At 47.3% G+C, this 16823-nt stretch overlaps 1 protein-coding gene across 8 annotated transcripts in view; it reads right to left on the bottom strand.

Moving 5' to 3' along the window:
- Positions 1 to 843: 843 nt before the first annotated feature.
- LOC144937556 (protein Shroom2-like) overlaps positions 844 to 16823 on the bottom strand; it is a 74699-nt gene continuing 58719 nt past the window's right edge. For 7 of the 8 annotated variants that reach the window (XM_078864839.1, XM_078864837.1, XM_078864840.1 and 4 more), the window contains 8 exons: positions 11583 to 11727; positions 10851 to 10998; positions 10025 to 10218; positions 7558 to 7784; positions 6194 to 6793; positions 5177 to 5336; positions 3889 to 4161; positions 844 to 2654 (listed from right to left, as the gene is read on the bottom strand). In XM_078864839.1, the coding sequence (XP_078720965.1) occupies positions 2379 to 2654; positions 3889 to 4161; positions 5177 to 5336; positions 6194 to 6793; positions 7558 to 7784; positions 10025 to 10218; positions 10851 to 10998; positions 11583 to 11727 (2023 nt within the window). In that variant the 3' untranslated portion in view covers positions 844 to 2378. The remainder of the gene's footprint in view (positions 2655 to 3888; positions 4162 to 5176; positions 5337 to 6193; positions 6794 to 7557; positions 7785 to 10024; positions 10219 to 10850; positions 10999 to 11582; positions 11728 to 16823) is intronic. The other variant, XM_078864834.1, reaches the window with a different exon arrangement.

Raw genomic sequence — 16823 nt, forward strand, 5'->3', positions numbered from 1 at the left:
CTCCAACACTTTCCCACCCAGTACTCGCAAAGTAAAATAAATCCTTTATGCAACTCCAAAAAGCACAGAAATTTCCACACACCCACACCTGTATTTAAACTGAACATAATTTTGGTTCCTAACACCACAGCCTTGGGTTAACGGCCAGAAAGATAATAACACATCATGAACTCTAAACATTAAAACGCATGCTGTCAACGGAATTATCGAGTTATTGATAAATGGGATACTTATATCGATGTCATCTATCGTGCTAATGCTATGCACAGCCACAAGCCTACATGGCACGCTTGCGGAAAATGAAATCAAAGAGTGAATTAAGTAAAAGTTTCAGTACAGAAGCCACGTATAACAGCTATAAATATGCATGTGCAACAGTTGAAGGCACTACAGTATAATTATACAATTCGATCTCTCCTTTTTTTATATTTTTTTAATCGTTTGCTAATGTAGTTCTACGACATCACGTTTATTGCCATTGTACAATTCTCATCCTTTCCCTTCCGCGAGTCCTTTTTTGCCAGGCAGCGCTCCTCCCAACGGCTGGCACGCCACACGAACCCGCCGCCATGGCACCACAGCGACACAATGGGCACGGTGTGGCCGGCCAAGTGTTCCTACAAGCGCACCACGCACCGTGCCGCTGCCACCACCATTGCCACCGCCGCTGCCGCGCAGAGAATGTACCTTCGTTTTGTACACAAAGTTTTACTTTAACACTTTCAGAAAAGTGGCAAATTTCGTTGCATAATTAACTTTACATCTGCCAAGCACCCACGGGCACCTTCAGTTTGCACGAGAACGTCTCCGGGTAACTTTCCTCGAACGAATCCACTTTTGCAGTTTGTTTTGTTGCTTCTGGGGTTTTTTTCATCAGGAAAATTCCTTTGTCCGCTTCCAAAGTTTAGCGTGGAAGTCTTTTTTCACGTCAATGGTTGGTGCTCATGCTTTGCAAGGATGCGCTGCGCAGATGTTCTCCGCTCATTTGGTGCGCGCTTCAGGAGAAGATTTTGCGATGGCTAATCGGAGAGACCACTTCCTCCGTCCACACCCTTTTTACAAGCAGAGCAGGCCTTGAGCGATAAAACGAAATTTGCAGCCAATATTAAGTGGGTTGAACAATTCGAGCATTTTCTACACCGCGAGCACATGTGTTTCAAAGCATTCTTTTTATCGTTTACATTATCTTATTTTTTTAAACACGCAATATCCCTGCGCTGGAATGCCAGAGCGCAGCGGTGACTTATTCTAGAAGCATCCCCCCCCCCATCCTCGGCACATATGCCCAGACCATCTTGAGGCCAAAATATTGTGGGTTGTAATCACCGATGGACGGTGCACATCCACATTGCAGGAGAGCAAAAACACACACAAAGATTATGCTCTCGATAATGTTCAGTCAACCGGACCAGATGGAATTTCCACCAGGGGCTCGGGGCTGCCAATGACCATCCGCACAGCGCCACCGCTTATTCGTCTTTCGCAGAGTGCATTCAAAACTTGTATAAGCACCGACTGAGGCTGTAACTCGAGGCCCAGGAGTTTTCACAAACGCATTACGTGGAAAGCGATGTCACAAAGTGTATTTTTTATGCATTTAAAAAAATTTATCCTGTAAAATAATGCTTTGTAATACAATAAAAAAGATAATGGTAAAAATGTGAATGAATAATTCTAATCAAAGTGGTTTGTTTGTAACTTAAAATAATAAATTAAAACTGCTAACAAGAATAATGCTATATAAATACATTTCAAAGAAACAAAAATGGGCCACGAAGAAAGTGAGGAAGTCCATCGACTCCCGGCTCAACGAGCGCAGGGCGGCGGCGCTCGCTCGATCCGACCTATCTGAGCAAGCGGTGGAAATGCCGCTTCCTTCCGGTGGAGGCCAAGCTTCCCACGTCAACCACCGTTGAATTCCCCCCACAGAGTGGGTATAACCAATGAGAAAAAAATAAAAATGTGAAGAGTGCGTGTAAAACAATCAAATTCATCTTGGGTGGCTCTGCGGTCATAGCATGCGCTTGATTCACCATCAACTGGGTCAGATTCCTAACCCAGCTGGGGGCTCATCATCTCTCAGGATGGTCTGTAACATTAAAAGCCTCCACATTGTGGGAAGTCAACCGTAGCTGTACCGCAGACAAAGTGGACCTCCAAGATGGGAAGGTGTAAACTCCAGCGCCGGCTCGGTGACCGGCAATGTAGCCGAGCACCACCGCCACCCCCGCCCCCCCATTACTCCCTCGAGCACTTTGAAGACTCTGAGCAATCAAACCAACGCAAAGGAGGAACCCACACTCTAACGGACGGTGGGGGGGTGCGTGAGCCCCTCGCCCGGTGGCTACTGGGCGCTGGTTCCCGTCTCAGTTGGCATCTCAGTCCGTGGCGGCACGGCACTCGGGCGGCATGCTCTCCCGCAGGCAGCGGAGCTGCTCCTCGCCCAGCTTGATTTTGTCGTCGAGCTCTCGCCGCTCGATGATCAGCGCCGACTTCATCTTGACGAAGTGGCGGTAGTCCTGCAGCTGCTCGGCGCTCAGGTGCTGCGCGAGGATCACGTCCACCGCACGCTCCCGCCGGTCCAGGTTCTCCTTGAGCTCGCGCGCGTCCTCGTGCTGGCTGCACAGCAGCTTGCGCTTCTGCACCAGCGATTGCTGACGAGGGGTGGGTGGGACACGGGGGAATAGAGGGACACGTAGAAGAGGGATTTCATTCGATGTCACGCCCACTACCCCCCCCCCCCACTATCCCTCCATCAAAAACATTGATTGTGTGTGGTTCAACTCCACCCATTGAAGCGCACAGACAATACTTGATTATTAAAAATACTTTTTTTTAAACAAGCTTTTATTAAATGTACCTTACTAGTAATGGCAGAACTCCACAACTCCAGGAAGTGGCCCCGAAGCTTGCCATAACGTAAGGGACTGTGGTGATTTACAGCCAACGTCAGTTGAGGCTGGACAATTAGACCCAAGCCGAAACATAACATCTAAAAAATAATGTTTTAAAATATATATTTTTTAATTTTTTATGATAGAATATAGTATTGTCATCAGTATGACATAAGTATACCAAGTTTGCAGTTGATACCACATTGGGAAGTGGGTTAAAATTGACTTACAAGATTTGAGGATACAACAACAACAGACAGTGAGTTAAGAAGCGTGTAAACAAAAGGGAAATAACTCATCTTCTAGCTACACACCTAGGCTGCGTGTTCTACGCTGTCCACACATTTTCTAAATCATTCATGAAAAAACGGACTTATGATCGGGAACACCATCATAGCACTCTAGATTGTAGTATTCTATGATGTTGAAGAATCTAAAACCTCCAAAGCCCTTCTGCATAAGTCATGTAAACAACGGGCACACCCCAAAGTGTTATCTCACGGCACGATGTTCATTGCAAATGCAGACGGAAACGTGGATTTGTGGAAACCTCCTCCGCAATCTGCAAGCTGTCTCAACGCAAGGTCCCAAGTAGAGCAAGGCGGCTATGGGCAGATGATGTCAAGCGAATGGACGGAGGCGGGCAGATCGGCAATGCGGAGAGACCAGTGGAGGACAAAGACCAGCGGAGGGAGGCGCTGCAACGCCACCATCTAGAGCAGTGTTCTTCACTCATTTACAGAGGGGGTTCCACTTTCACTGATAAGACATCAGTGTGAGGGCCGCCACACATTTGAAACCATTGGGGTTTGACAGCACAACGATGATGGGGGGGGGTGTTTTCACACGTTGTGTATTGTCAGTGGCCGCACGTCAGGGGCCACACTAAAGGCCACCAAGGGCCGCCAGTGGCCCGCGGGCCTTGCAATGAAGAACACCGCTCTAAAGGCGGCCCGCGGCCACCGCTTACGACAACGACGAGAGCCACGCTTACCCTTTCCTCGGTGGTGGCGTCGGCGCCCAGGCTGTTGATGGCGTTGTCGACGCGCGCCAGCCTGCCTGCCAGCGACAGCAGCAGGCTCACCACCTTGTCGAGGTCGCCGACGAACATGCGGAACTTGTCGAGCTCGTTGGGCTTGCACGAGGCCTCGGCGGAACCCTCCACCTCGCGGCCCAGCTCCTCGTTGTCGCGCACGTCCTCCAGCAGGAGCTCGCGTGCCTCGCGCAGCGTGCGCAGCTTCCGCCCGATGCTGGCGATCAGCTCCGCCTGCCCGCACGCGGAGGTGGCAGCGGCCCGCGCTTGTGAGTGCGCGTGTGAGTGCGAGCGCGCGCGTGTAAGTGTGTTTGCGCGCGCACCGAGAATCGGTGGCACCTCAACGCCAATTCCACTGGCACATCTGAGCCGAGTCGGCACCAGGGTCCTCAGCAGCTATTTGCCACACAGGGCCAGAAACAAACTGCGATATGCTGAGTTCTGAAGACATCTGAATTGAATCTGGAACGTTAGTGGCACGGCTCGGCTGCAGTGGAAAAAATAAACCGGGTGCCTCCCAAGCCACAGCAAAACTTCATAAAGGTGAGCCCACAATGTGTTCTGTTATAAGGAAATGACGAAGGTGATAACGTTTTTAATGGTCTCACTTTATCCCTTACATCCATATCAAACATTGCCTTCATCTGAACATAATAAAAGCTAAATTTGCCAAAGTGAGAACAACGTTCTACCTTTTCTTCACCCGATCAGAAAAATATTAACTCATAATAACTTGTTTTGGATAAACAACATTTCTGTGATGGACACTGTTAATGTACCACAACGAGAATAATCATTTACGTATCTAGAAAAGCTAAATCAGCTATATCTCCATATAGTCCTGTAATTTTCCACTTGAGCAATTCCACTTTGACTCATGATCTGAATAAACTACGAAAAAAAAAATTCACCCACTGAGCTATGTAGCTCTTTTTCAGAAGCGACCTGGCCATAAATGATAGCTCAACGAAGTGGCTCATCACGTGGAAATTTATCGCAGTCAAATACTCTAAATGTGGGAGGATACTCTGAATGTGGGAGGAAACGGCAGTACCCAAAAAAAAACCCATCACAGGCCATAACACACAAACGCACCCACCGCATTGCATCTCCTGCCCACCTTTCATTCTGGAAAGTTAGAGAAATCTCGGTACTAAATCCACGCGATTTACCAGCCACGGGATGAGAGGTGTACACGCTCCACCACCTCCCCATATCACGGGCTCTGCCTCCTGAGCGAGTGTCGTACCTTCTTCTCTGTGAGGTCCGGGTCGATTTCCTCGTCCGCGTCGTCGTCCACCGAAGGTACCAGGTCCTTCATCTTCATGAGCAGCTCGGCTTTGGGTGCGGACACACTATAGTAGGCCGGGCACGGTGGCAGTGCCGTGGGGGAGACCGCTTCTTCTCTCCTGCGCGTGCAACAGTTGAAATAAGATGCCACGGTTACATTTATAGGCTGATGTCCCGAACCAAATGTGTACCAATGAGCAACGATACACAAATGAGATTGACAATGATATCCCCCCGTTTGCGAGCACCTATTAATTCACGGACGCATTTGATGGGGAGTATAATAGTGGGCATAAAAAAACAACAAGCCTCATCTACTGTGCGTCTATGTTCATTGACCGGCTCGAGATCGGACGCCATTTCCCGCTGCCTTTACAGATCGGGGAACGCGACAGTTTCGCTGGGATCCCAGCACAGCACGAAAACAAACATTTCAAAGTATCCACAATCTCTCACACGCCCACAGACAAACACTCGCCCAGGTATCATAAAAATAAACCTTGCAGTTCACGTTTTCTAGAATTTCCTCCCAAAGGCTCTCCCCTTTTCAGGCGCAGGAAGTCAAATGAGCAATCATTTCAACACCGACTTGATCGGTTCCTGCACATATTATTAATTGACTAATTGTCTTGCACATTGTTCCAACTGTGCGTCAACATACAAATGCTATTCCCAGTGCTTCTGATCTCACCATGGAAACTGCGTTTTCTTGCCGCATAGCGGCACAGTCCCCCCTTTGCCTTCTTCATTCCATTTCGTTAAACTCGCTCATTATCCTCCTCTTGTCTTTCACACCTCAACACAACTTGGTCGTTTAGGCTTACACTTGCCACTTTCAGATCTGCATCGCCGACAGTAAATAACGCTCACAACAGACGCAGACATCGAATCCTCATATTCCAAGAAGTAAACAAATCAGTTTAGGAGCCAAATCGGCGGGATCCGCGCCACGCAGCGCGACGTCGCGGACGCCCACCTCTCTGCCCCGTCGCTGGCGGCCTTTGCGGCGCCCGACCCCCGCGGCTGGGACTTGCGGCGAGCCTGCAGGGCCTCCCCAAGCGCCGGGTCGCTGTGCGGGAAGATTCCCTCCATGAGCTCGCGCGCCGTCCGAACGCCGGGCGCCAGCACATCGGCGAGCGAGCGGTCTTTGCCGACGATCTCCTTGGCGAGCTGCTCAGTCTTGCGGTCCTCGTCCTCCTGTTGCCTCTGTTCCTCCTCCTTGTTCACCACCTGCTGCTGCTGCTGCTGTTGCTGACTCCTGGACGGCTGGAAACTCACAAACGCCGACACCGAGCTCTCGCCTATCTTCTCCGGTTTGCCGAGCTCCTCCTCTTCCTCTTGGTTTGCCGTGGAAGCGCGCTCCGGGCTGGTCTCCGCGGCGCTCCTCTCTACGTTGGCACTGTTCTGCGCGGACGTCAGGTGCAGCTCCACGACAGAGGGCTCCGGCTTCGTGGTGGACACGAGGCTGTCGGGGGCAGCAGCTGATTGGTGGCTCCTGCCATCTTTTGATTCGGATCTGATGATCATCACTGGGACCATCTTCACAGCCTTGTTGTTGTCCATGAAGCTTTCAATCCTAAGAGAACAGTGGAAAAATATCTGATGAATACGTAATACACAATTAGTCAATACTTACACGAGCAAATATTTTTACATTCTATAATAATATTTAGCTTGATCCAGCCAAGCTGTATCCCGTCACGAATGAAAGGGTGCAAACGCTAAAATTGCCTTAGCCCCAGATCACTCCTAGGTAAAAATAGCATACTTTCAAACGTATTAATAAGAATGTATTTAACACCAGAAGAGCAATGGTATCACCTAAGAGCTTAAAAGTAAAAACCTGAAGCATTTGTTCAATCGCACGAAAGCTTTATCTGCCCCCCCCTCCCCCCACACTTGCAAGTTTTATGAAAAGGGTCACACGTCCGCAAACGATGAGTTTCAAAAGACGACAGTAAAAAATACATTTCTGGGAGGCTCAGCCAGGACACATGATGATCCGGTAGCCTCCTCAGTGCATCAAACTCGCCAACTTTTACACAGCCAATCACCTGCCACACAGTGAATGGCCTTGCGCCTTTGTACATTGGCCCTTCCTCTTGGTCAGAAGCACCGCCTAATCCCTCTGCCAACCCCGCCGACTACTTACTCTCAGTCACCGTTGCCCATCAGCGATATCGTGAGTTAAAAAACATTAAACCAGGGGGGGGAGGACCATCCTGATTTTTACCGACATTTCAGAAAAACCAGGACGAGCCTTCAGCATCCCAGCTAAACCAGGGAGTTTTCTGTATCCCTTAACAAGGGCAACGGACTGCAATGCCCTTTCGTACGCACCTGGGAGTAGCAGACGTGTCCATGGCTGTCGGGGGCCTGTCCGTCAGCTGCTGGGGGGGCAGCAGCAGGGACGGCGAGGGAGCCGGAGGGGGAGACGAGGAGATGGCGGGCGCCAGGGATGGGCGCGGTGGCAGGGACGGAGACGAAGGGGGGAGAGGGAAGTTGCCCGGTATCGCCTCCAGCGTGGCGGGTGGCGGTGCCACGGGCTCGCCGCTGCTCACGCCGAGCTGGGCAGATTAAACAATCGAATGTCACGACGTGAATCACCTACGGTTGACTTCTGTTTTTTTGTTGATTAATAGCCGCAAATAAATACCTAACGGATAGCGTTTACACACTTGGCCAATTACAGCCGTAGTTTTAAAGGAACTCGCAAATCGAAAGGGTCGTGAGATGCAATCTCAGTTGGGGGTTGACAATCTATATTGCTGAATCTGCTGAACTACAAAATGTGATTGTCCAAACATGTGAAAGGAAAGGGCCTTGTGACTCGATGAGGCTTTTCTAGAGAAATAAAATTGTTTAGAATTATCTTGGTAGGTACTGCGACACCCCCATACCGACCACTTCCAACAACCCACACTGACCAAAGTAGGGAAGTAAGTCAGACAACTCCCGATAGAAACGTGGTGTGGATGAGGCCTTCATCCAGCAGCGGATTCATGAAGTGGCTTACATTTTATAACGATTATTACCGTGACGAGGACTGCTCGCGTTTTCATAAAGTGGCACTAACTTTATCGACCTCAGAACCGTGGATGCCCACGGAGACAAGCAACCAAGAGCCGGAATAAGAACCTCCGCCCAAGTGATGGGTTACACACACAAATGAGCAACAGCAGCGAACATTACACTTTCTATTTGCTTCACCAATTCTCACTGTACCAAGCGAAGGAGGAGGATAACCTCATCGTTCACGCACGCGCGATGTTTTGGACTTTGCCAGCACAGATAGAGGGAGAGTGGTCCAACGCGCACACAATGAAACACACGGGGCTACATTTGCAAATATTGACACACGGATGAACTGATTAAAAGTGCTGGCTGCGTATTCCTATGCTTCGTTATTTTTCTTAACTGTACCGTTGAGAGCATGGTCACCGTGAGCTGCTCTGCACATCGGGGTGACGTCAACCGTCGTTTGTGTCAGCCGTTGTTGTAGCAGTAGCAATAACAACGGCCTTTTATTTACCTAACAAAGCCTCATTGAAACTTTTTTTTTCAGAAGCAGTTTTTTTGCATTGAGGAAATTCAGCCATTCCCTTCAGGAACGGGAGGAAAACAATACCTGGAGAAAAACCCAGATTCGACGAGGGGGCAAAACATTCAAAGCTCCGCACAGATAGATTAAATATTCTACCGTTCCGCTAAAACCATTTACTGGACATTGTACAGGCTAAGTCGACAACATTTGGTATTCCCAGGCAGTCTCCCATCCAATACCTTGGATCTACCTGGCTTAGCTGAAGACAAAATCAAGCACATTCGATTGGGCCATATGTGATGGCAAAACATTATCAAACTATAACTGTGATGACAGTCACCCCTCAAGAGAACAAGTAGAATTTAATTTCAATCAAACTATAAAACCAATCGATGTTACTGTTTTTTTTTATGTTGCGAAGTATTGATTTCATCAATTTATTAACTTTGGAAGTTTGTGCATTTATATTGTGTGCATTGCGTACGATTTCATTTCGCCTGTAATTTCCCATGCACTTCGCCAAGATTGGCAATGCAATGGAGATGCGTGCCCCTCAATGGCCTCCCGTGTCTTTAAAGGCCATCTGCCCACACATCTGGGCAAGCGGTGCTCTAGCAGAGCACCCGACTTGCAATCAAAAGGCCCCCCTGAGTAAAAATCTGAGTTGGTGGGGGTGGTGGGGGGTAACAGGCACACAACGCAGCCCGTCGTGTCCCTGAGGACAATAAACTGAGCGCCACTGTCTGTGTGGAATGTCAAAACGGCTGCCCTAAGGAAAGCACGGCTCCCACAATGAGGTTGTAGAAATCCACCCCCCCCAGCCCCCCTCAGTGAGGCTCAAGAGGTGCCAATAGAGATGAGAGTCGCCACCAACGCTTAAAATAGCAGGCAGACATTTAGACTTTAGATCCTTCCCTTTATCTCTCTTAACCTTAGCGCAAGACCTAACGGCCAAGCTGCCGCCAACAGGTCCGGGCTGTTTACCATCACGTCACCCGTAACCCGAGTGCATCAACTCCTCCTCCTACTTTGCACGGACTGGCGTCGGTGTAGAGCAACGACCAGAATTGTACAATTATTGCAGTTGCTGCCTGGGCCAATCGCAACGCTGAACCTTAAACAGGCTTCATCCTTACCCGCCTAACAGATGCACCATTGTAATTCCCAGGTCTAATTATTATATCCCAGGTACACCGTTCCACCCCTCCCCCACCACTCCCCGAGGGCCCACAGTGCAGCTGGAGGAGCAGCTCAAGGCCGTACCTCCGCAGACGCGTCCACGGGGCCCCCTCGGCGACGCTCGCCGTGCTCCGTGGCTCTGGCCTCGGGACTCCGCTTGCCCGCGCCGTCTCCTGCCGAGGTGGCGGACGTGGCGTAGGGCTCGGAGCCGTCGCGCTTCGCCAGGAACTTGGGAGGGGGCGGCCTCTGCGGGGGCGCCCCTTTCTTGGTCGCTGCTGCTGGGGGGCAACAGACGCACGCGGGGCGGAGGGGTCAGGTCGGTGGCACGGCCCGTCGCGCGACGACCCGTCATCTTGAGAATTTAATTGGTTGGCTCACAGTGTGAAATGTAATTATCCCCTTCGGTAAGCCGTTCCCTTAATTGGAAAGGAAGAGCGCGCCAGGCGTTTTGCTCGCGAGGTAACAGCCAAGCACGTCGCTTTATAGTTTTCAACGCATCAACATTCGTTAATCTCATAATCTCGCTTTTTTTCGCCGTTCAGCAAAGGCACTCGCATTATTTGTTACAACACAAAAGCCTTTCTTATTTAAGTCCTTGTTAGTATTCGTGCCCCAAATTCTTTGAAGTTTCATGTCGAGCTCTCGTGTACAATTCACAAACTTTATTGCATCGATGTCGGTTAAAAAGGTTAAAAGAACAACTACAGACCGATTATATAAAAGCCTTTGAAGTACGTTTCTGAAAGACGGCAGGTTTCAATACAACGCAAACTCATTAAAAAAAATCACACTTCCGGATCAGCATGCATCGGTCGCTGTGGCAACATTACGCAATATGCGCTCGCAGCACCGTCAGGGATCAATGGAAAATAGGGAAAAAAGATCCGACAATAACAGATATTGTGAATACCTAAGGGCCTCTGCGTAGAATCTTGGAGAAGTGACGCTGCCGTGTGCGCGTCTGACCACGCCCCGAAGCTCACGCCGACCCCAGGCAGGTCCAGAAGCCCGGCAGAAGCAGCCCGCTCGCGCCGCAAACGCACAGAGCCCTCCAACTCCTGTAGAACAACGTCACCCATTGTCGTGCCGTCAGACAGTCTAAAAATTCCAAGTGCCCTCCTCCGCTCGAATGAGTAACGTGGCGGCGCTCTTTGCCAGCGAGGTCCCTAAGACAAGGGTGGAAATTTTACTTTTGCAATGGCGGGGGGCCACAGCCTCTGAGGAGCGAATGAATGGGAAGAACTATTCGGTGCAGAACCTCTCCGGAGTTAATCGAATTATCTAGTCTTGCGGAACATCAATTGCGGCTGTCCTATGCAGAGACTTACACTTGGCCCCCTGCAACAGGAGGAATTTCAGCCACTGGCATTGTACCGCAAATGCAAAGGAACACCGCCAAAAGATTGACTAAGCAAGAAGACATTCTAGCGACTATATACAATATACCCCATCCATCAGGAGATAACCGCTCGCCCAAAACTATATTAAACATTGACTGGAGCCTCCTACACTCGTAATGCAATGATGTAACCATTGTGTTATGTATTACTATTATCAGTGCAGTGTACAGAATGGAGATGTGTGGCATTGCTCAAGAAGCAAATGCAGATGCTCAAATGAAGATCGCTGTTGACGAGCTTACCTCAAGGTTGGCACGCTCAGGCTTGCCACTGGAGTGGGTACCCCGGCCCCACCGGGCACCTCCAGCCGGAGCAGCCCAGCCGTCTCTGCTGGGTCCGTCTGGCTCCCTCACTCTATCCAGGCGCCCGACCTTCGACCAACTAGAACTGAACAAGACGAGATATAGGGGGAGAGAGAGATGACATTCAAAACTATTTTATTTTACCAGGTAAAGCTCACCGAGCTATTAGCTCGCTTTCAAAAGCGACCTGGCCACAAATGATAGATCAACAAAATGGCGTATCATGTGAATATGTATAGCAGCCAAATAATCTAAACACACGTTGACTCTAAACGTAAAGGGGAAAAACTGGAGGACCCGGAGAAAATTCCACGCGTTCAAAGGGAGAACATGCCATCTCCAATATACAGGCGGAGGGGTAGGGATCGAACCCACGACCTCCTGCATAACAGGTGAGAAATATAACATATTGCCACCGTGGTGCCCCAAAGACAGTCACCAAAACGCGTATCATTATCCAACCTCTGTATCCAAAGCTGACACATCACAATTATATATTTTTTATACTGAAAAGGTTAGGTGCGTCCCGATGGGTATTTTGGTTGTGGGCGGAAAATCTCTAAAAGTGCACGTCTGGAGAAACTCGCCGCGCGGCTCTGAGGATCAGCCCCACATCTCTCGAAAAAAAACTCAACATGGTTGTAATTAAACTCGCACAGCCTCAAAGCTAATCTCATGGAAATCATCAAAACAATATTGTAGTTTCTCTGACTAAGTGGAAATGTCATAGTATGAGCGATGTAATAGAGCAGCAGTTAAAATAAGTTACGGAGTTCGTATCGAACTACGCTGCATTGAAAGGCGCTACTGGATAGTGTTTACATCCGAAATGTGAACCTCAAAACAAGTTGAAGGTATTTACACGAGTGCACGCCTTCCACGAGACACATTCAGCAGGTAGAGTTTTACCTTCAAAACATTATTTATATTCTTACTTTTTTTGTACTCGTGAGGACTACTGATCCAGAAGATTCTATTCATTTCAGCGCACCACCTCTGCCCCAGGCTATATTCAAAGCTTGACAACAACAAAAAACACTGTAACCCTGTCTTACGCTCGAAGTCCTAGGTCTCAATACATAATACACTGTTCCAATGGAACGATTATGTTTTCTCAGATTGCCCAGAATTAAGAGTTGTATTTTCCTTCAATAGTTCATCTGGCATTTCAAAATGCCAGATCAATGATCATTTGTAACCAAAGCCTGCCACATTTGAAATGACTTATTTGTCAATAAATATAAAGAAAATTACCAAACAATGTGCCTCTTCATTCGAGCAACTGAACTTTACTGCTTCACATAAATGTACCACTTGTTCACTCCGAATTATTATTTTTTTTTAACAGTCTTTCCATTGAACTGCAACAATTATTTTACAGTGGAAGCATTCCATGTGCCATCTACTGAATATATTTAGTAACTGCAGAAAAAAAGCTAAATTTGGAGCAAAGTACCGTCCTGTACTTAACACACAAAGGGACAACTGTGAAGTGTCAGTGTCTCAAGTTCAAGCAAATGTAAAGCTGTGTTCATCTCCATTGGCCCTGTGCCACTGGTGGAAATTTCTGATTCCAGGAGTTGAGACCAGTCTCTGCACAAGATGACCGACTACTGTTGGCTTCCTATAAAGTGCTACTTACTCACTTTTGTAATTCACAAGAGCCGATGGGTTAAGTTGACCACAGACCACAATTTGAAAGGAGGACCTCCCTACTGTGCGACCCTGACAGAAGTGGACTCCACAAATTATCATGAGTGTGCAAATTTCACTCAATTTCGCTGCTATTGAACATCAGGAAAGGAAAGGAAAGAGCAGTGCTTGAACTGATCATGTTCAAGTTAGATGCAAGTGTAACAGATTACCATTGACTGTTTTCTATCACAACATCACGACTACTTAAAAAAACTGTGGCTTTTGTTACTGCATCATTTCTGCAAAAAAAACATCTACAGTGGTGTGAAACTACATAGGGCAAATAGTATGCAGTGAAAACATAAATTGTGTGCACGTACAATTGTGCTCGTGCTTAAAGTTTAGTTTAAGAAGCTAATGAATCGCCGGTGCGAGTCTGAGCAGGATTGAAAATAAAACATCGGATTCCCTGGCTGTGATCGCTGGGACAGTAGCGGTGGCATCAAACCCGCCCAGGCAAGGCCCGACGCCTCCGGCCAAAGAGCACAGAAATTAAATTCTATTGGATTTTTTTAATGAAAAAAAATATATTAATATTAACGTCTTTGCATGGAATTTACTTAGGTGAGGGGGTTGGGGGGGGTGCGACATCATGCCATTGTTAGATATAAAAGTGTCACTTGTATAAATCTACAGTGTTGAGATCCAGTCCTACCTGCCACATTCGGATTAGAAGACTCGCATTTTTTCCCTGCATCTTGAATCAAAAGTTTGGGGTGTGTCTTTAACATCTGGTAGGTATACAAATGTGCGCGAGCACATTACAGAGACATTTGTGGTTCGTGTTAGTTTCCCGAGTGCCTTATAAAAACCAGAGGATATGGGAAGTTGGCATTTCACGCTGTACAAAGTTCTGCACCAGCTCTGCTGTTGTTGTGAATTCCAAAAATGCTCAGAAGCTGCTTTGACACAAGGATATGATGTGCATTCAAATTGCTTTAATCAAAGCGCTGTGTCTGTCAGTGACTAATGAGATTGTTGCCATTGTGCAAAGCTGTTGCAGACCTCTACAAACTCGACTGCTGCTGCTGCACAGTTGCCTCGTTAAACCATCAGCATGCCCAACGATTGACGTGAGGCAGTTTGGCCAAAGGGGTTATCTGCACCCAACGACTCTACAGTTTCACCGCAGAGGCATCTTAATATGTCAAGAGCTACAAAATATATATCCACTGACACACACAGAACATCGCATATCCAAATGTCACAAATCCACATTGGCCAATTATCCACCGCACCCAGTGCGGTGTGTGGGTGGTGCACTGGGTGTGCGGGTGTGCATCGCGTAACTGTCATCATTCTATCGACATTCACAAATACGACCTTTTCACACACGGTCGTTTTCTTAATCTGGCACACATTACATTTTGACTGGCACAATTTCGCTTACTTACTCTTTGGTTCTTTCGGTAAAGTCACATATCGTCGATTGCTTGTGTCGCGATCGAAACGTCGTGATCTATTTATCTTTTCTACCTACGTGACTTCACCGAAAGAACCAAAGAGTATGGATTCCTGCAGTCACGAAAGCTTCAAATCAAGATTCGCTTACTTCTCAAGCACAGCGCAACATGTGCCCATGTTTAGAGCCGTTTCGTGCTTTATTATTGTGGAATGACCTTTCAGTTTCTTGAGATGTATCAGGCGTTCTTTAGATGACCCTTTCCACAAATCCTCTCGACACCTCAGTCCCCTGCGAGTTGCATACGGGACTTGGCACTGGGCGGTGGTATATAGATAATGAGCTGTATTATAATGGCCTCGACCATGGGGCACAGCAGCAGAACGTGCAGCTTGCAATCAGAATACTGAGTTCAAATCCCATTTGGGTGTTGACTCAGCCAATTCATCACTTCAGGCTAGATACAACAAGCACCACTTTGAAGGGAAGGTGACGGTGGCAATTTTGTCAGATGGTGGAGGGTTTTGACAAGTGTTGGTTAAACAAAAACTACCCGGCCTAGATATGGATTATATTGGATACGAACACCTACATTGTAGATTAAGGCGACAGGGTGTCGACATGCAAAGACTCATCCGCACACCATAGGAATATGGAAAAGGCAGTTATTGGATTATATAATTAGCGGAGAAACTGGGTTGACAGTATAAGCATAACATTGGGTTGCTGTGGCATTTTGACTGCCGTTTATACCGAGGATATATAAGAGCGTATCATTTCCACTTCCCTGCTTTTTTCACTCAGATATTTTTATTTACACACTCGAAACTATAACACACTAAGGCATGGATGGTCCCAGCAAGTATTTAAAATGCATTTAGGTATGTTGAACTTCTTTCGCGCCGTACGTAGCCAACCACTGATATATATTTCACATGGCACACCATACAGAGCAGAGTGGTTAAAATGAAGAAAAATGTTTTAATGGTATCCGTGGTAACAGAGCAACTATTAAGGCAGCTTATAGTATTTATTGCCGATAAAGGATGCCATCAATGTAATGCACACTGTGACGAAATGGAAGAGTTGATGTTTTATTTGTGCAAATAATGCAACCAAAGGAGCACATGTTTTCTCACGTAAACACTGGAACCATCTTCCGTTTTATGATGGCATTTTTACAGTGCTTTCTAACTATGCCATAAAGCTTGTCAATAAACATCATGAGGGATTTATGCTTTTATTTTTTTCTGCTATCCTTACATGTTATGCCTTCTTCAAAACTGTTATTTGCAAGTTAATGGTTACAAACGTGGCAAAAACTGCAAATATGCCTTTCCGCCTCCATCTAAAAAACATTGGAAAACTATTGCTTACGACGTCTGTCAAAACTTTACTCATGACTACATCTTCTGGAAGAAAATGCCTGCACGAAAAAATAAAACATTTCGGGAATTAACCTCGTTCATCGTTCTAACGGGCAACAATGTGCAAAATGAAATAGGACTCAATACAATTGTTCGTACTATGATTGGAGCGCTTGATTTTCAATAAAGTTTATTTTACGGTCGATAAGCCGGTAGCACTTGGTGGAAAATCAAGAGTGGTTGTCCTGCTTAGAATGGGCCCCGCAATAATAACATGGAATATTCCCACCACGGACTCAAGACCATGAAATGTTCAGAAGCGTCACAACGGTGCTTGCTTAAGCAGAAAGACTCTTTGCGTTTGTCAATTACATGTAGTCCGTGGAAAGACGAATGTTCAGAATAAGTGGAAGGGTAAGGAAAATAATAAATAAGGAAAATAACAGGGATCACAAGACATCATGGGAACAACTGACAAGAGGTGAGAGACAAAAATAACTCCGGAGGAGAGAAGCAGAGGAAGACAGTGGAGAAGATAGCAACAACAAGACGACATTACACAATTCGGAGATCCCAAAGGTTGCTGCTGGTTAGCAGCAACTGGGAAGTTACAGGCAGACAACAATAACATAGCCCGTGTAAGTGTCGCCAAGGAACATGTTATACATTTTCAAATTAACACATCTGTGCAGAGCACGTTCATGTTATTTACATCTG

Source organism: Lampetra fluviatilis, chromosome 19 (genome assembly GCF_964198595.1).
Source record: "Lampetra fluviatilis chromosome 19, kcLamFluv1.1, whole genome shotgun sequence".
In the NCBI taxonomy this organism is placed as follows: domain Eukaryota; kingdom Metazoa; phylum Chordata; class Hyperoartia; order Petromyzontiformes; family Petromyzontidae; genus Lampetra; species Lampetra fluviatilis.